Source organism: Falco rusticolus, chromosome 4 (assembly GCF_015220075.1).
Source record: "Falco rusticolus isolate bFalRus1 chromosome 4, bFalRus1.pri, whole genome shotgun sequence".
NCBI classification, from domain to species: Eukaryota; Metazoa; Chordata; class Aves; order Falconiformes; family Falconidae; genus Falco; species Falco rusticolus.
In genome coordinates, this window is record NC_051190.1 from 98,612,195 (window position 1) to 98,631,462 (window position 19,268).

Sequence of the window (19,268 nt, forward strand, 5' to 3'; positions counted from 1 at the left end):
ACATAAAGGGGACCGTATTACCGAGGGCCCGAAACAAGCACTGATTCTGTGAAATCTCTTGTAGGGAACACATGCTTTCAAGAGTTCCCCCAAAGCTGGGACTCTGGTTCATTACTCCCATCTTTTATAACATAACAAGCAACAGAAATTACCTTCTAAAAAGATTTTTAAACATACACAGTTTATTCAGCAAAACCACAAAGATCCCTGTGTCATCTTTTCCCAGCATTTTTCTATTCAGCTCTTTGCATCAAGTCCCAAGATCATCTCTTCCTGACCAGTTTTTTGCCTTATCACTGAAGGAGAACCATTAAAGCAGACCACATTTTTCTGTAGCTTCCAGCTCCTTTTGTCACGTGATCTTCCAGCCAGCACCTCAAGGCTGGCTACCACGCTTTCAAGTCCTGGCCTGCAAGACAGCTTTCTTGCAATTCTGTCACTTCTTTAAAAAAAAAACCTGCCGTAGCACCTAGACCAGATCATTCAGGACGTGGTCACCCTTTCACATCCTTGTCGAGTCCTCTGTATGTTGCTCTGAACCTCTTAAGATTTCTGTAAACCACCAGGGAGGTAAGAATATAACAGAGAGCACAAACCAGTCTCAGAGCACTAAGACATACTTTGTGCTGGCTATGGACAGTAAAAGTGGTAACTGGCTTACATACAGCAATGAAGACTTCAGCCAGCTGTTGACAAGTTTCCTAACAGCAAACACTAGAATAGCTTGCCTAGGGAAGGCTGGAATCCCCATCACAAGAAATTTTGAAGAACAGTTTAAACAAACACACTGGAAATACTTCAAATACAGATATCGTTGGCTTAGGGTAGAGAGGCATAGGGCTAGATCATCTCAAACCTTTCGTCTTGTATTATCTGTTAAAATGGTGTTTGCAGTCTTGAAAAAATACAACAGATTAAAAAGAAAATGTAGGGACTGCACATCAATCAGCTGTTGTTTTAGGAAGCATTTGCAAGCAAAAAGGGGAAGAAGATGAGTGATTGCAAAGACATGTAACAGAAAAACCATTCTCAAGCAGCTTCCTTCTGGTACAGAGACAACAGCCAGTAAATAACCAAGCTGCTGGCAGAGGCTCAGATTAGGATCTGTCAACACTGTGAGCTATTTGCTCAAATATGGATGGATTTCCAGGGAGAGCATCCTAGGAAAAGCGTCAGAATATCCATTTTACACATACAGAGATGCTGTTGCCCCCAGTGATTTGAATACATCCAAAATGAGAACACAAGGAGACTACAATAGTTTAGTCAGCCATCTAATTATATCAAAGTGACCAAGTCCATCCAAAGAGAGTAGATTCCTTCCCCTTGCAATCCAAACTTAAAGAGATTTGTTAACAGATTGCCTTCTCAGCCTGGACAATACAGTATCACGTCCTTCACAGCACACTGTTAAACACAGGATTCTACTTCTGTAATTGCCATTTCTGAACACCTGGCACATATCTGTCAGGTAGATAGTGTTTGCTGTCCCGTCAGGAGAATTATTTCTAGAGTCATACTCCTGTAAACATTCCAACTGTGCAAACAAATTAGTATTTAATTAAAAAATTGCAAAAGAAAACTAGGCACTGTGGAGCCCCCAAAGAGATGGGAGAGCAGGAAGACAAGGAGAGCTGCCTGCACAGAATTACAAAGGGCAGGGAGAGTCTAAAGAGGTATGGACAAGGTCAAGTCTCAACCCTGTGATTGATTCAGGAACCATGAAGTTTCATTCAACGCTTAGGAAGACAGTTATTATATGAATATAGGAGAAAGAGTATTCTTGTACGCAAGTTAAAAAAGAAAATTCAACTATATAGTGCACACTATTCACCAGTTTCATGTTCACCTACTTGCTCATTCATCCCAGGTAATCACATTTAAAGGCCTTCATTCACGCACAGGCAGGATTACAGTCTAAGCTTACAAACCCCACTCCAGGGCTGGAAAAAATACCTGTGCTAAGCTGAGCCCCTACAGCTATACTCTACAGGCAGATTTCAAATGGCAGCTCCTTACAGAACTTCAAAAATCACACCCACCTTCCATATAGGACCAATGTGAAATCTACACTTCTAAAACTGACTAAATCCAGGTTTGCACTGGCCTGCTGAAATCAGAGAACATTGTGCCCAATATTCAGCTGCTGTGCCAGCAAAGCACTTGCAAATTCCCAAGGACAGGCAGCAGGGAGGATCTGAGGAGCCACAACGTTAGCATTGGGAACGTTCCCTCTTGCCATGCCTTCAGGAGGGAAGTGGCTACGCCAGACAGCCCATCCCACTGAGCTTCAGCATCTGGAACAGATCACACAACTACACCACACATACTAGCTAGGGGTCTGACAATGTTTTCACACTATGCCCTTCAAATTGAAGCTAGACCCACCAGTGCGTTGACCACTGCGTCAAGGTGAGCCAGCTGACTCCTCACAGCCCCTCTTCTATGCATCTGCCCTCAGTCAGAAGGTTTCATTCAGATTTCATTTCTACCCCTGGACACAGCTGACAGAACTGCATTTGAGGATAGATTAAAGTAACTGATGTGCTTGAGACTGCAAAGGAGTAAATGCCATGCTGCCCCATTTTGTATGACATACTCAGTCCTAGCAGGACTGTATGCCAAGGCTAGGAAACCTAGGATAAGTCCCAGCCATGCAGTAGCAGCAGCGGTGTGGGCGCAGTGACCCAGTGTGTGGCATGGGCAGGGCAGAACACTCTGCTACAGCACCTACAGACACATCCTTGGGTAAAGCAGCAGCAAATGACAACAGGTTCTTCTTGGTAGTGCTGTACTCTGAAGGCTCCTTGTCACAGAGACCTCCCTTCTGCACACTCAAATACATACCACACTGCTTGGCAACCTCCAGCAGCGTTTTCATGTAGGTAAATCGGGATTAGGAATCAGGGCCCCAACTTTCAGTTCCTTTCTGTAGACAAGAGATAACTTCACTGAAAGCAGTAAGTAGGCAGGTGTGTTAATGAAGCTATTTAAGAGCCCTACTTGAAAAACTTTAAGCCCATTTTTCCCCATATTTGTTGTTCTTATTCTTGTATCTAACCAGATGCATGTTTGCAATCCTCAATGGAAAACCCTTCTGCTTGTAATATGATAGAGAATTATGGTAAGAAGTGAAATCTCATGTATTACACTACATTTTCACAAGTACACTGTAAAACAAAACAAAGTTAGAATGAGAGCCAGGCGTTCCATTCCCCTCACAGCACTAACTGCCAGGAAAATAAAAATACTCTTGGCTGTTAAAAGCACTGAACTGTTGTAGGAGTAATATCTAAATAGTACTTTTACTCTGCACACTTCAAGCCACAAACCCCACAACTGGTATGAAACTAATTCTGTTTGATTCTTTACTTCCAAGACACGGCTCTGAGGTAAATAATACTTCATAATAAACTGCTTGGAACACATTCTGGTGTCTGCATAGGGACGGTGCCACAAAAAAAAATATCTTGGGTTAAGGCAGACCACATTATTCCAAGAATGAAGTGTGTCTGGTACTGAACACACAGCACACAGCTATTAGACTTTGCATTTGGGGTGAGAATTTAAGAGAAGCTCTCTGGCTCAGGTGAAGTACACATGTCTGGTTCAAAACCCAATCAAACCTGTCAAACACATAGCAGAGATGTAGATACTCAAGTAAGCAGTGCTCCTTTTCACACTTTCCTCAAGTGACAGTATCATCCTCACCAGCTGAGAAGAAATAGGCAGGTTTTGGCATTGGCCATCTCAGAAAAGGGTGGCACCTCTGGGGTCCACACAGCCCATTACAGCCTCTTCATAACACAGAAACAAATAAGAAATCAACAAGAATAACTTTGTCTTTACAGAGACTTTACAATCCCATTTCTCTCTTAATACTGTTATCTGCTCATAACTTCCTCCTCTCATTTTTCCTTCTCAAGCAAACAGAGAAAAGATTTCGTATCTAAAGAACCATTTTAATAATGTCAAATACAAATCAAAGGAACAAACCACAGATTATGAAAATAATTGATTCCATCGTCTTAATCTTGTGTTGTTCAAATCTCACCAAGGAGTTTGCATGACTGACATCAAAACCGTAAGAATTGGAAAGAAGATTCTGTTTGGTGTAGACATTCAACTTGAGTAACAGAAATTGTGCATTTTTGCAAATCAGGCGCTTACAAAGATCATCAGTTTACTTGAACAAACAGAAGATGTGGATTAATGAGTAAAACAGAATAAGAATTCTTTAACTTAAAGCCCTCCACATCCAAGGTGCTGGCCCATGAAAAAAAGATACTCCAGGCCCATTAGGGGGAAACAAAAAAAAAACCCCACCAAAAAAACCTACCATGAGAAAAAGAATACATTAAGGTTAAAATGTCTCATTTTAAGCTACATTCTGCAGGAAGTTAATTGGAGGCTACGGTCCAACCAAAACAGCCTAAATTCTGCATATGTCCTTTTACTTATCAATTGACTTTAAGACTTTGGAGATAGCAGAAGGAAAGCAGTAAACAGGCTTTCCAAGAGGGAACAGATGGAGGCTAGAAAGTCCCTCTCCATGTTACTGCTGTTTGGACCAGCTTGCATTTAAGTGTTCTCTTCCACGGTTCTTCTCACTGTTCCCATAAGAAACCAACTTAAATTTTTCCAAGGTTACTTGCATAAACATGAAAAAAAGATATGAGGTCTGCTCAATGAAAGCCTGTTCAGACTAAAATGATATTGATACTAACCAGGTGATAAAATCAGCTGAAATTGTCTGGTCTGTTGGCAGCTCTGACCTGCCAGTCCACATGAATAAAACCAGCATGCTAGCAGGACCGTGCACCCCTTTTGTAAGCTCCTCTCCAGTTGCAAAACATGGTAAAAAAAAAGTCTAAGAGGGTTCCTGTAATGTAAACAGCATACAAGGACTAATTTCTACTAGGCTGAGACAAATATTATCTTCTAGTTGAGTTCAATTTCACAGTCCAAGGTAAATACTAAAGTTACAGCTTTTCTTTAAGAGAATTTCAGTATTTACCTCTGGGAGATTTTTTTTTTTTAAAAAAAAAAAAAAGTCTTTGAAGATTTTAAAAAGTTGCCTCAGCTAAACAATTCACTTACTAACACTTAGGTCTTTAAAAACGTGAACTATGGTTTGGGAAAGGGAAGCAAAGTAGGGGGAAGATAAGAAAATACTCAAATCATTATAGATGGTTCAGCCATATGTCTCTAACAAACAGATGTGGGTCGTAACTTTCATACTGTGTGGTTGCATTGATATTAGGCTTGTCTACAAATTCTATCTCACACGCCTGAGTGCTGCAAGGAGAATGCTCCAGCTCCAACACTGTTATGTTGTTTGGCACCGATGAAAAAAGTATATTCCTTGGAACAAAAAGGGTCAACTGAGGACCACGGGCCGGCCAGTAGCGACCAAGATTAAAGCCATTGATCCAAATTTGCCCCTGTTAAGAAAGAGAAGAAAAAACCACAACATTTTAATAATTTGACAAATTACAAGACAGCTTTAAGCATAACACTCTTTACATAGTAACTGAACTTCCTCCATTTTTCAGTTTGATACAACACAAGGATAGAGAAATCTGTTCAAGAAAATGCTAAAGACAGTCAAAAGAATCTAAATTCCCTGATGAGTTAAAGCCATTTTAATATTTAAAGAGTGGTCAAATACTGCAGGAATTCCAAATATGACAACACCTAGGAAATCAGAATTGCAGGTTCCTAGCACTGAATTTTGCACCAAGTTTAAGACCAAAGCAAACCTGAAAATTGTATTTGCATGAAGCTGATTGTTAAAAGGAGACTGAACTCACAAAAGAAAAAAGCAGATCCTAATTCTGTTGTGGCTCTCTGTACAAATATAAGACTACACTACCTTGGTACTCCCTTCCTTTTGCATGATTTCATTAAAAAGATATAGCTTTCCTAAACACATGAAATTCAGATGTATATTATACTTGTAAGCACTTAGTCAAGAAAAGAACTTATGAAATCACACTGCAACCGAGTATTTTGTTGTAGTTACCTACGACCATTAAAATCTTTGGGGGTCTGCTAGCATTAATTTAAGTTCAATGAAATTGTGGTTATATATGTGTATATATATATATATATTGGCATATAAACACTTTAAATTACTTTTTATAGTGAAGGTGGCCAGAACCCGTATTTCAAAATACTGTTCTAACATTATAAATACCTTAAGTTCAAAAGATAAAACAAAATTGGCAAGGGGAAAAAGAAGAAAGTCAAGAGTCATTTGTACACCACAAAATACACACGCTGGAGTGACACAAATGCAGATTTTTCCAGAAGTCTACAAACTGGTGACCTGCAGAATGTTTAATAAAACTGTAAATAGACTCCTACTAATTTGAGCTGAAGTTTGGCTCATTAAGCGAGGCAGAAGGGGAGAGACACAGCTGTTTTGGACAAATAATTTGCTTTTGCTCCTCCTAAGCATCCTGTCACCATGTCAGACGAGTTCAGTGAACATGAAAAGGGATGGGAACAGATAACTGTGTCTGTGTTTTTGCTTTTGGTAATCAGAATATAGAGATTAAAAACTAAGTGATGTACACTGATAAAAATAATAAAATAGTCTGAATCAGTGGAAAGTAATGACTTTTACTGCACTGAGTGATTTCTAAAATTGTCTAGGATAGCTGAAATTAGTATAATGATTTTAAAGCATTTACTGAAGCACAATTGTAATATAGTGAGTACTGCTATTCAACCTGGTTTAGATATATTTTTCTTATGCTTTCTTTTTCAAGTATTTATGAAACTGAATTTTATGAAACACTCACAAGATAAATTTTATAAGGAGTTGGTGCATTTGCAAATGCAGGTGAGTTATTATTTCAGCTCTGTATCTACTTCCGTGGTATGAGATCCTATCTTGCACAGCTCTGCCAAGGTGTTAATAAGCTTTGACCTCAAACTTTTTTTTTCTTCTTTTTAATCAAGTTTATCTTGCTTTGTGGCTTGTTTTTGCTGTATTAAAAGGCAAGAAAAGAGCAATTTCTGCATGCTCACTAGTTTGCTTCTGTAGTAGTTTTAGAAGAAAACACTGCATTAATACAAACTCCCCACACAAGATGAATTAGTGAGTGTACCCACTAAGACAGCAGCCTACCTACTATAGAGTTTGGCTGTAACTCTGGGGGAAGTAGGAGTTTACCGTAGGAATCAACTGCATTAGGGTTCTACTGCAGGAGGAGTGATCAGACAGGTCTCTGCTCCTGATCTTAATCAGTCACTGGTTGTAACTTATTTTTCCGGTAAAGCTATAAACTTAATTTCTCAATTCCAAACTGTCGTTATTAAAATTGAAGTTTCTAAAGACTACGCACTTAGGAGTTTATATGCCTGGAACCAACAAATCATGACACTATACACACTATCAACAAATATGCCCTAGACAAAATAAAGGAGGGGGGATCCCTATCTTCAGTAACAAGATTTCCTTTGGCAGGGTCTGCAACTACAAACCCATGATTCCACTGAAAGCAAGACCAGCCCTGACTCCAAATCCTCTCCTCTGAAGCAAAAAACCCAACCAAAGTCCAATAAATCTAACCATACATGCAGGGGCATTGTATGGTTAAGGGCATCATGCTTCCTCAAGTGAGGGTGAAGGAAGTTTTATTAATAGTGAAGGATTTAAAAACCACTAAAGGCAAACAAGCTACTACATAGGTCACGACTGTTAATGCTGCACCCTCCCTTCAGGCTGTCCAGCACACCATATTCCTTGCCTTAATATGCAAAGGCAGGACTATCATTAGAACTATTGTGTTTTCTTGGAAAATGTTGTTTCCCTGGTTTTCCAATTACTCAAATAGGTGAATTTAAACCCCTATTAAGAGTCCCTCTCTACATCTTGACATCAGCAATTTATGCAGTGTCACTCAAGGAACTTGAGGCCCAGATACAGCGGGACCCAAGTGGAATTTACACCCTTAAAACCCTCTGCCTTAAAGGCATTTGCTCATTTGTAAAGTTATTTGGAAGTCTCTGTTTCCACACCCTGTATCACCTCAATCTTATTACTCCTATGTATTGTATTTAAAACTTTGGTCCAATCCATATAAAGCTTGAAGGATCAATTCAATAGTCCTACTTACAGTTCACTGGGATCATTTCACCACGACTGCATTAGAGGGTATACAAACTACGTAAAACAGAGGCTTCTATAGATCAGAAGAAAAGACTTCCACCAACACGTAAGAATTCTTAGAAGTCATTTATCATTTCACAGATGAGTTTGCCAACAGGCAGGTATGATCACCTTGCTTCCTTAAGAAGACTGGTGATTCATGGGGTCACAGACTTTACTGCAAAAGTCTCAGATTCCAGTTTCTGTGCAAAGAGCTATTTTTGGGTTTTATTCAGTGATTGTGTAAGACACGCACATATACAGGAACAGGGGCTAAGTTAGACTTCCTCATCCAAGCTCAGTGCCAGCAATGCAAAGTGCCTGCAATGAATCACAGTCCTGCATATTGGGAAGTGCTTTAACCACTACAATACTGTAGATGGATAACCAGCAACTCCTTCTCATACTCTCTTTTAATGGCAGTAAATTAATTATTTCAGAAAGAAATAATTTTGCTACCTAAGACTATCACAGGCACTTCCCTGAAGCCTGGACTTAAATGCTTAGGCCTCCAAGAGGAGTGGTACTTCAGTGCACACATTCTGCTCTCTGTGCCTCCCACCAGCTAGTTGAGCTGGTCCTTATCCATCCTGCATGCTAGCAGTTTCAAACACGGCACTGTGAAAACACACTCTTTGCTGCTCTACCTATGCTTCAGCTCTATGATAAGTACCCATTAAGAGACCTGCCCACAAGCTTCCATGGCAGTGCTCTCTGATCTGTTCAGTCTGGTTACAGGTAACTTCCAGAAGACAAGCAGTAATATCTTCCATGCATTGGATTAATTACCTATGGGCACAACACCAGCAGTTGTGTCCAGTGCTCTCTATGCTTTGTAACAGGATCTGCTGTTCCTCACACAGCACCACAAATATGTTCTTAGTCACTTTTAATCAATTAATATAACCAGGAAAGTGTACTGTAGCACCTCACTTTCTCCAGAATAAAAACCTGTTTTATCTCAAGACATGTATTCACTCCCTCCCTCCAAAAAGCTGTTTCTGCTCCACATCAAGACAAAACCTCCCCAGAATTAAATGCAGCATTTCTAAATAGCCTGATAGCTCATCTTTCTCACTGTTGAAAAACTAGTTTGGCTTTTTTTTTTTTTTTTTGTGATACTCTACTTTCTAGACCAATACCATGATCTTTTGAATATGTTTCCCTTCTCTTAATGGTTTATCTCTAAGATTTGCTTAAAGCAAGGAATCCATTTCCTAATCGTTTAAATATATTTTAGACACCCCACCAGTACAACCAACTTCTACCTATCCAAGAGAGGTGGACTTTCAGTAGCTTTCTGAATGGACTTCCAAGTTTTCACAGCAAAAAGTTGTACCTTTGTCCAGCCAGGAAACTTGACATAGGTGTCTTGAGGCAAGTCTGGAATCCCTCCAGGAATTGAAAGTCTACCGGTGTAAAAAGTAGGTGCTTCATAATTAAGTGGATTGCCAATAAATCTCCTTGGTTGATCAAGGTGGCCATTAATGTCATGGTTCATTGCTCCATCTATGTATAGAGGATAGATTTCCCATTCAACAGATCTCCTTGGTTGATCAAGGTGGCCATTAATGTCATGGTTCACTGCTCCATCTATGTCTAGAGGATAGATTTCCCATTCAACAAGTGTATCTTCATCAAGAGTTAGATTTGAAACTAGACCCTAGGAGGAAGAAAAAAAATACACAAACCCAAAATATAACATAATTAGCTTAATGTTGTTGGAAGTTATTTGGCTGCAACTATAAATCAGTCAGGAATAAAAGCTAAATCAAAGTACTTGCAACAGCTGCCAATCTGTGTATGAAAAAAACCACTAATGTGGTCTTCAACAAGTTATAAGCTTTGCTTAAGAATAAAGGGTTTCATTCATTCTCTGTGAAAGGCCTGTTCCTCTTCAAAGTTTTGAAGTTTTTCACTGATGCCCAAGGGGTTTTTTTCAAGCTTTTTCCCTGTAACTGAAAATTTCTGTTTTTCTTTAACATGAACACAATTCCAAAACCTGGGGCTTAACAAAAAGCAGAAGCAGCATTAAATATCATAAGTCTGAGATACCATCAAGAGATTTGGTAACAGTGAGTCACTAACACCAGACATTAACCTGCACGACAGCAGAGAAGGCAGTAGTTTACCTCCTACAAGTCATCTACAGCTAGCATACAGTATCACAGAATCAAGGCACATGCTTTGTGACCCCAATTCAGTGAAATACTTTAAGCTTAGAGTCAGCTTCAAGCCCACGGAGTCCTGTTTCACTTCCATGGTACAACATGTGCAGCACACTAAGGTGCTCACACAAAGAATGCAAAAAGCAAGGTAAGGTCATGATTTAAGAAGAATGAAAGGAACATTAAGTGACCCTTGCACACACCCTAATTGTGTTATAATAATAGTTTTTAAAGTGGTGTTTCAGTGCAATGCAAGAGGTTGATTTTAAACCGATGCTGCTACATCCATATAATTGCTTAAATAGACCCTGCATAGAAGATGTTTTTCTGTGCAACAATTTCTGTTGCAAACACCCCATGTCAAACAGGAACAAGCAAAACCACATTTTCTATGGCCTTGGAGAGCTGACACTATGTCATGTGTCTGTTCCGATATCTAATAAACATTGCACTGACTCCACAAGCCTAGTCACCAGTATGAGCACTAACTGGTTTTCTCTTCCTTTACCTAGATGCCCACTTTACAGAACAGGAACTTATTTTTCTTATATCAAAATAAAATATCCGTCCAGAGTTAAGTAGCAAAACTTTTCTGTACAACCTAGACTTTACTCTGTCTAGCAATCAATAGAAGTAATGCAATATAACTTCAGCCCAAACTTTCTAACCTGCCTCCCTAGTTCCATCTTTATATACTATGAACACTGTGATTTTTCAAATGAGATGAAGTGCCTACTAAGCAGTCTTACTTCGGTCTGCATAAGAATGCATATTCAACAGTCCAGATATGGATATAAGTTTTCCAAGTAAAAGAAAGGTAAGTGTCAGTGAGCATGTGAAAAAATATAGAAAAAACAGAACACACACTCTTCCTTCGTGTCCTTCAACAAGAAGACTTAGATCAGCAGAATGTTTTAAAACCAAAATCCTTTTAAGATTCCTTCCCAAAGCTAGATGTCTAGTTCCATTTCAAGCTCAAAAAAAGTGATTAAAAAATACAGCCAAACAAAACCCAGAGAAGCTACCCTATTTACTTTAAAACGTGTGGCTTCACAAGGTAGGAACCTCTTCCCCTAAAGTTATTTTTGAAAGCACAAAGTATTTGAAACCCAAGGTATAATTATTCCCAGTTTTCACAATCAACATAAAGAAGAGAGTGCGGGAGTAACTCTATGGGAAGCAGCAGTGCACAAAAGCCAAAGCTACCTGAGAAAGGCTGCCTCTTGTACATGGAAGGATCCTGCTTTTAGAGGATTATTCTCATAGTGCATATCTACTAAAATTGCTTTTACTCTTACATCTTTAAAAGGTTGGAACTCTGTAGTGTGAACTTCAGTTCAACCACAACACTACAGAGCACCCCTCTAACCCTCCACTGTGCTACCTTAGTTTAGCACAAGGCACATAGCTTTCCTTATCACCTGGCTTGCTATTAAGTAAATAAATAAATGCAATCTTCCTGCTGCTTCAACATTAAGGTAAAACACTGGGATACTAGCTGCCCTCTCTTGCCACTCTGAAAAAGGCAAGGTACCAAAGACAGTATGAACAGAGTTGGCACTACTGCTACCCTCTGAACTTACATGCCACAAACACAGAAAAGCCCTCAGTTGCTGATGCTTCTAATTCAGAGGCTTTCATACATCCTAAAAGTTCCCACATATATTTAGCTGGTTCTGATTAGGATTTAAAGAACTGCATGCTTTCCAAAAGGTAAGACAGCAAAACTGCTTTTCAGCAGAGTGAAAGCAAGCTTAGCAAATGCTGAGAGTTATACTTTGCCTTGACTTATGAGTCTGAGCATAATTGGCAATGCAGCTAGAAATCCTCATCACAAAACACTAACTGGCCAATTAGGCTCTTTTAAACCAAGTCTCAGCTTTGATTCTTCTATGCTGCTTAACCATAACTGATATATCCTTCTTCAACAATGTAAATGGGCCCACCTTACTCATGGCAGCAGAACACAAGTGTGAGAACAGTAGTTTCTGCCTACTGGTGATCTTGTAAGTCTCTTCCCAGTCCATGTTTTATGACTAAACCGGATTCCTTAACAGGTCCAAACTTGACCAGAGTTTGTGGTCTCATCCACTAGGCTAGTCAAGATGCCTCCACTCTTGGGTTTACTTTTTTCCCTACTTATAACCTTAAAAATCCTACTTCCTCACAGCATACGTGCATCTGCTTGATAACTAAATGGTACTGTTCAGGCACATGTCTTTCCTGTGATGTTTATCTTTCTTCTGCTCTTGCATCTAAACAAACCAAGAAACACTGAACAAGACTTTATTGTGCTCTGAGACACCTATCATAGACAGAATTCAGATCAAGAGAAAACAGGAGCTTTTAATTTACCTGATACCACCCTAGTACCAAAAAGCACCACAATCACCAGACATCTATTAATCTGGACAGTCATTAAACACTTTACACGATTTCTGAAGGAAAACTGCCAAATCAGTTTAGGCCAAGTCAAATCTAGCAGTTAGGGGGCTGCAAATACCTTCTTAATTGTAAAGTTTCATAATTACTTCATTATTACTTGTGGCCTAGTAATATCAAAAACTAAAATAGTAGCATGCTGTGGTACTGAACACAGCACAAACACAACACAAGACTGGCCTCTACAACACTCCCCTCTTCAGCAAATACCATACAGCACAGGGCAGGGGTCCTCAAACTTTTTAACCAGGGGGCCGGCGCGCGGATGAAGTGGCAGGCAGTCATCTGCGGCTGCTTGGTTTCCCCCCCCCCAAACCCTGGCAGGGGGGTCTGTAAATACCGGGGGCCGGATTGAGGACCCTGGGGGGCCGTATCCGGCCCATGGGCCATAGTTTGAGGACCCCTGGCGCAGGGGATCCCATCAAGCCTAAAACCAGAAAAGTTTCCTTTTTGGCCCTGCTCTTCGTAGTGTTACATTAGCAGTACCTCCCCTGCATTGGGTTTACATGGCAAGGTTTTGGTAGCAGGGGGCTGCAGAGGTGGCTTCTGTGAGCTGCTGCCCCCATGCTGGTCAAAGCCAGCTCCAAAACAGACCCACTGCTGACCAAAGCTGAGCCCATCAGCGACACTGCCAGCACCTCTGTGATAACATATTTAAGAAAAGGTAAAATACCCAAAACAACCCCCCAAAAATGTAGCTGCTGTTACAGAGGAGTGAGGAAAATGGGAAATAAACAGCCCTGAAGATACCAAGGTCACTGAAGGAGGGTGAGGAGGTGCTCCAGGCTTTGGAACAGAGATTCCCCGGCAACCCGTGGTGACACAGGTTGTCTCCCTGCAGCCCATGGAGGTCCAAGGTGGAGCAAATATCTACCCTGCAGTTTGTGGAGGATGGCACACCAGAGCAGGTGCATGTGCCCTGGACAAAGCAGGAGTCTGTGCAGAGCCCGCACTGGAGCAGGCTCCTGGCAGGACCTGTGAACCTGTGGGGAACCCACACTGGAGCAGCCTGTTTCTGAAGGACTGCACCCTGTGGATGGGACCCATGCTAAAGCCCATGCAGCCCATAAGAAGGACCCACATTGGAGAAATTTCATGGACTGTCTCCTGTGGGTGGGATCCACACTGGAGCAGCAGAAGAATGCGAGGAAGAAGGAGCATGGCACAAAATGCTATCAACTGACCACATCCCCATTCCCCATCCCACTGTGCTGCTTAGGGGAGAAGGTACAGGAGTGAGGGTTGAGCCTGGGAAGAAGGGAGGCATGGGGGAAGGTGTTAAGATTTGTTCTTATTTCTTACTATCCTACTCTGTTTAACTGGCAATAAATCAATTTCCCCAAGCTGTGCTCACGACAGTAATTGCCGGGTGATCTCCTTGTCCTTACCTTGAACCCTTCATTGTACTTCCTCTCCTGTCCTGTTGATGGAAGAGTGGTAGAGTGGCTTGGTGGGCCAGCCAAGGTCAACCCACCACAGGCACTCATGCAGGGAGGTGACAATCCCAAAGAAGCATTTGGAAACTTGCTGATAATTACCTGTAACACCTAACGGTCCAAATCTGAACTGGCAATTTTGCTTGGTAAAGCGCTCGTGAGACAGCCTTTCCTAGCCACACTGAAAACACTGCAAGGGTATGCTGCTGGCAAATGCAACGGGACATGGAGAGATACACAAAAGTGTATACATACACACATTGGTACATATACACACGCAACTCCAGGATTCACAAGCCTTGAAGTACGACCAAGATCTAGACTGATTTCCAATCCATTACTGGAGTTTACCCAAACAGCTTTGCACAATTTAAAATGTTAGCTACAGGCTCAACTCAACCTGAAAGTCTTGTGGGCGACAATCTGGCTGACAAAATAAGTGAACCACAAAAAAAAATTTAAGAGATGTCTGTCAGTTTTTAATTCCACATCGATTTTGGTGACTGGAAAAACTCAAATGAAAACTAGTGAGTAGTTATATTTTGTGGCAAAGTTACAGCTGTGTAATCCTGATCTTTTTGCTCTTTCTAACCCACCACTTTCTTTTTAACCTGTGGCAAAGAGGAAAAACCACCACAATCCACTAACTCAATTTTACTTACCTTAAAGTCATTATTGTATCTACCAAAGTTGACTCTGCCCATATTCTCTACCAAGACATCCAGATTTGCTCCAGCCTTCCCAGTTATATTTATCATAAGTGACTTCTCCCTCTCAAGGACACCTTGAGGAACCTATATGAAATACACCAAGAGGAAGAAAACAATAACCATAAAAAACCAACAGAACTCTGTTATTTGTCTCTTCAACTTCCTTGAAGTAAAGAAAGAGGATAAAGGAAACAAAAAATGTAAAAACATTTATTTTCTTTTCCTCCTCTTGCATGCAAGCACACTCACACAGCTGCTATGTCAATATTCACATTTCAATATTTACATTTTACTACATCAACTGGATGTGCCAATAGGCAGCATTTGTCTAAATGACACCATCTCTTTCCTTATCTGATTTCAATTAACTCAATCAACTGTTAGAATCCTAGTGGGTTTTTATGCACCTGATTCACAAAAAGCAAGTTCTCAAATTTAGTCTAATGACTGAAAAGACTTGGGCAGTATCAGTGATTAAAAGGATCTTCATCTTCCAGCTAAGCTCACAACAATATTTAGTTTTATTTATTGACATGCCTACAACATAAGAAAAGGAGAGCTTGGCCTGGACACAGGTGATGACAGTAAGCAAAGGTCAAAGATAAATTAAAAAATAGCCTATCAAAGTCTGTGAATTGATATTAATTCTCATTAAGTAGGAACAAAACCCTGCTTAAGGGAAGAAAGGTAAAATTCACATCCTGTACAAAAAGCTGGTTTGGTTTTTTTTTAAACTTGTGGTCAGAAGCCAGTTTCATAAGGTAAGACACAGGTTCAAGCTTCCACTTCCCCCACCCTCAAAGGAGAGAAAAAAAAAGAAAAAAAAAATCTATGAAAAGACTGTAGAAAGCCACCAAGTACATATATCATTAACGTATTTCATAAACCTGCAAGTAAATCTAGGGTTTTATGGGGTTTTTTTCGCTTAAGTCATGAATGCGTATCAACATTCAAATATCTCAAAAATGGAAACAATTACAATTTCCTTAGAAATAACAGATAGTCATATTTTCTGAAATACAAATATGAACATTTAGAATGATCAACTGTATACTTCCTTACTTCCTTCACCTGATTAAATAAGATTATCTAATAAAGTTCATTTGGTAAACCGGTGAAAGGAGAAAAGGCGGCAGACTATAACCGTGACTTTTTGTGAAGGTAATTCATGACAGAAAAGAATTCCAGCAAACAATGTTTACCCCATCAACAGAGACATAGGCACGATCATGGACTCCGTTTAAAGGTGAAGACAGCTGTGTTGGCTCCGTACAGTTTTTTGGAAGCGTAGTTCTGTACAGCACAAACCCAAAATACTAAGAAAAGAAAAGAAATAAAAAAGCCCCAAACAGATTAATGAATGAAGTCATTCCGTGGCTTCAGTTCAGGTAATGAATTAGAAATATCCCACATTCCTGCCTGCACGCTGAGGCTGAAATGTTAACTTTCATTCACTTCAGATAGCATCTATCACTCATAACAGCTTCAGATGAGAATTCACTTTGACCTTTAAGCAATGGGTGTAAATTCCACAAAGTTTCCGTTTTAAAATCTTTCATTAGAACATTTAAGTAACTTTAAAAGATAAGGGCCTTGGATATGAAGATATTTCCTCAATAAAAGCAAAGCAGTTAATGACCAACGCTATTATTTCTTCATTAAAATCAATAAGAAGATAGCTGGAAGATCCCCTCATTACTGAGTTTATGTATCAAACTTGAAAGTGCACTTGTCACCCAGTGCCCATAAATTGACATATTCATCAAATCGACATTATCTATTTTTAAAACTACCTGATTTACGTCAGGAACATTTCAGAATACTTTTTCATTAAGTTCCCCATCAGGAAAGGAAAAAAAAAGTCATAGTCATTGAATCTGTTCACATCACAAAGTGAAACACAAATTTAAAAAGTCAGAAAATGCATTCGTTGCCTCTTTTGCTCAGTAGCCACAAAACCATTTATCTTCTAGACTTTGATTAGAACATAACCCTGTGCTCTGGTTTCAGCTAGGATAGAGTAGCTGGTGTAGTGCTGTGTTTTAGATTTCTGATGAGAACAACATTGATAACACACTGATGCTTTAGTTGTTGCTGAACAGCTGACCCCTTATTCTATACCATCTACGCCATGCCCAGGTCCCACACTTTCCAATAATAAGGGGTGGATATAGGCAAAAGGGACTGTCGTGGTTTAATCCAGCAGGCAGTCAAACACCACATGTTTCTTTGCTCACTCCCCCCCAGTGGGATGGGGGAGAGAACTGAAAGAAAGGTGAAACTCGTGCATTGAGATAAAAACAGTTTAATAGGACAGAAAATGAAGAGAAAATAATAATAATGATATAAACATATACAAAACAAGTGATGCACAACACAATTGGTCACCACCTGCTGACCGATGCCGAGCCAGTCCCCGAGCATCAGCTGACACTCCCCAGCCAAATCCCCCCAGTTTCACTGTTCAGCCTGGCATCATAGAGTATGGAACATCCCTTTGGACAGTTTGGGTCAGCTGTCCTGGCTGTGTCCCCTTCCAGCTTTTTGGGCACCCCCAGCCTCCTCACTGGCAGGGCGGCATGAGAAGCTGAAAAGCCCTTGACTCAGTGTAAGCACTGTCCAGCAACAACTAAAACATCAGTGCGTAAATGTTATTTTCATCCTAATTCCAAATGACACAGCTACTAGGAAGAAAATTATCCCAGCCAAAACCAGAACACCCTGGCAGGAATAAGTGAGAGTAAACCATTTCTATTCTGCTGTAATTATTATATTTGCATTAAATTTGCAACAAGGTGCCCAGAAAAGTGGCAGAGGGCAGGGCAAGGGAGGGAAAGAAAAAAAAAATGCTAGGAAGCTTTGCTGGCTGCCCTGTTCTTTCAGAAGCTTTCTTAAGCAGACTACTAAGGGTAGGAAGGCCAGATGACAAAAGAAAGACCACTAGAAATTACATCCAGCCACAACATACTACCTGCAGCTTCTCTCATACCTCTCTAGTAGTGACTTGGAAAGGAGAAATGTGAGCTTTGAACCCCTACTTGACTAACACCATATCCCAGGCATCTGCTAATCTGCCTCTTCCTCTTCCCCATCCCCCAGCTGCATCACATTCTCTCAGAGTAGTAAATAGCACCCATGCTCCAGTCTCTTCTAAATTCAGCACAAAAGCTATCAAGGAACCATGCAACCTTAACAGAAAGGCAGAGCCCCTCAGCAGCAAGGGAAAGAACTTTGTGAAGGAAAATGAAGTCACCAAAATTGACCGGGGAACTGATGCATAGACTGACAGAGAGGGAAAATGGGAGAGCAGAAGTCAGCAGATGCCACAGGAAAATGAAGAGAAAGGTATTTTTCCTATCTCAGCCAGTGGGGTGAATGACCTTGACAGTGGGCTGCAGCAACTCCAAGAGGTTGCTTCTTAAGGGTTTCTCTCAATGCATTCTCTTGCTTTGCCATGCATGTAGTTAAAAAAAGGGAATACAAATAAGTAGGAGGCCCACAGAAGTGTCAAATAGCTTGCATTTCCCAATCTCCAGGCCCTATGACTTGTATGAGAAAGCAGCATCTCAGCCACTGTGCTCACTCTAATAGCAGGTGGAGAGAGGCAAAGAAAAAACAGAATAAAGAAAATCAATAGTGAAGAAAAAGATGGATTAAAAATGTCTCTTATGAACCTGAAAATCAAGACTTCAGAGAGATAAAGGTGAAAGCCTGGACAGCACAGATATCAACATTTATGGAAAGAGGAAAACCTCGGGTGTAAAATAGAAGCACTGTAGAATAGGAAAGGTCTCCAGTGCAAAATTCCCGGACACATTTATAATACTATTACTTCTGTGCTGAGATAAGGTGTAAGACACTGGACATAAGAAAAGTAATATCACAGAGGGTCATTCGAACAAACTTTAAAAAATTACTGCCAAGTGCCTACTGAAGGAATCCTCACCTGCTTTAGCTCAACGAAGGTTAATGGGTAAGTGCTTTTCACTGGCCCAGCAGATGACAGCCTGTCAAGAACCTCCACCACTGTACCCACCTGCAGCATAGAAAAAGCAGATATGTGAAGGTCAGTAAATTTCAATCCAAATATAACAGCTTGCCTAGCCAGCTAGCTGTGTCAGTCCAGAAAGCAAAGAAATCTTAAGCCTTTACACCATCCTTACGTACAAGTTATTAATACAATACAGTACAGAGAACTGATGAACACTGGAAGAAACATGCTACATGTGGAGCAACGTTTTAAAAATCCAGATGTGCTAAATTTGCTATGCATTCCTAAAAATAAAGTGACCCTTTATTAATGGGAATAAACCCAGGAGTTTCTCACGTAAGTTCTATAAACACACACAAC

At 40.4% G+C, this 19,268-nt stretch overlaps 1 protein-coding gene across 1 annotated transcript in view; it reads right to left on the reverse strand.

Moving 5' to 3' along the window:
- Positions 1-3,941: 3,941 nt before the first annotated feature.
- The window catches only part of GLB1 (galactosidase beta 1), a 46,557-nt gene continuing 31,230 nt past the window's right edge, over positions 3,942-19,268 (reverse strand). The window contains exons 12-16 of the mRNA XM_037384906.1: positions 18,864-18,953; positions 16,120-16,233; positions 14,870-15,001; positions 9,501-9,824; positions 3,942-5,444 (exon numbers count right to left, since the gene is read on the reverse strand). Of these exons, the coding sequence (XP_037240803.1) occupies positions 5,184-5,444; positions 9,501-9,824; positions 14,870-15,001; positions 16,120-16,233; positions 18,864-18,953 (921 nt within the window). The 3' untranslated portion in view covers positions 3,942-5,183. The remainder of the gene's footprint in view (positions 5,445-9,500; positions 9,825-14,869; positions 15,002-16,119; positions 16,234-18,863; positions 18,954-19,268) is intronic.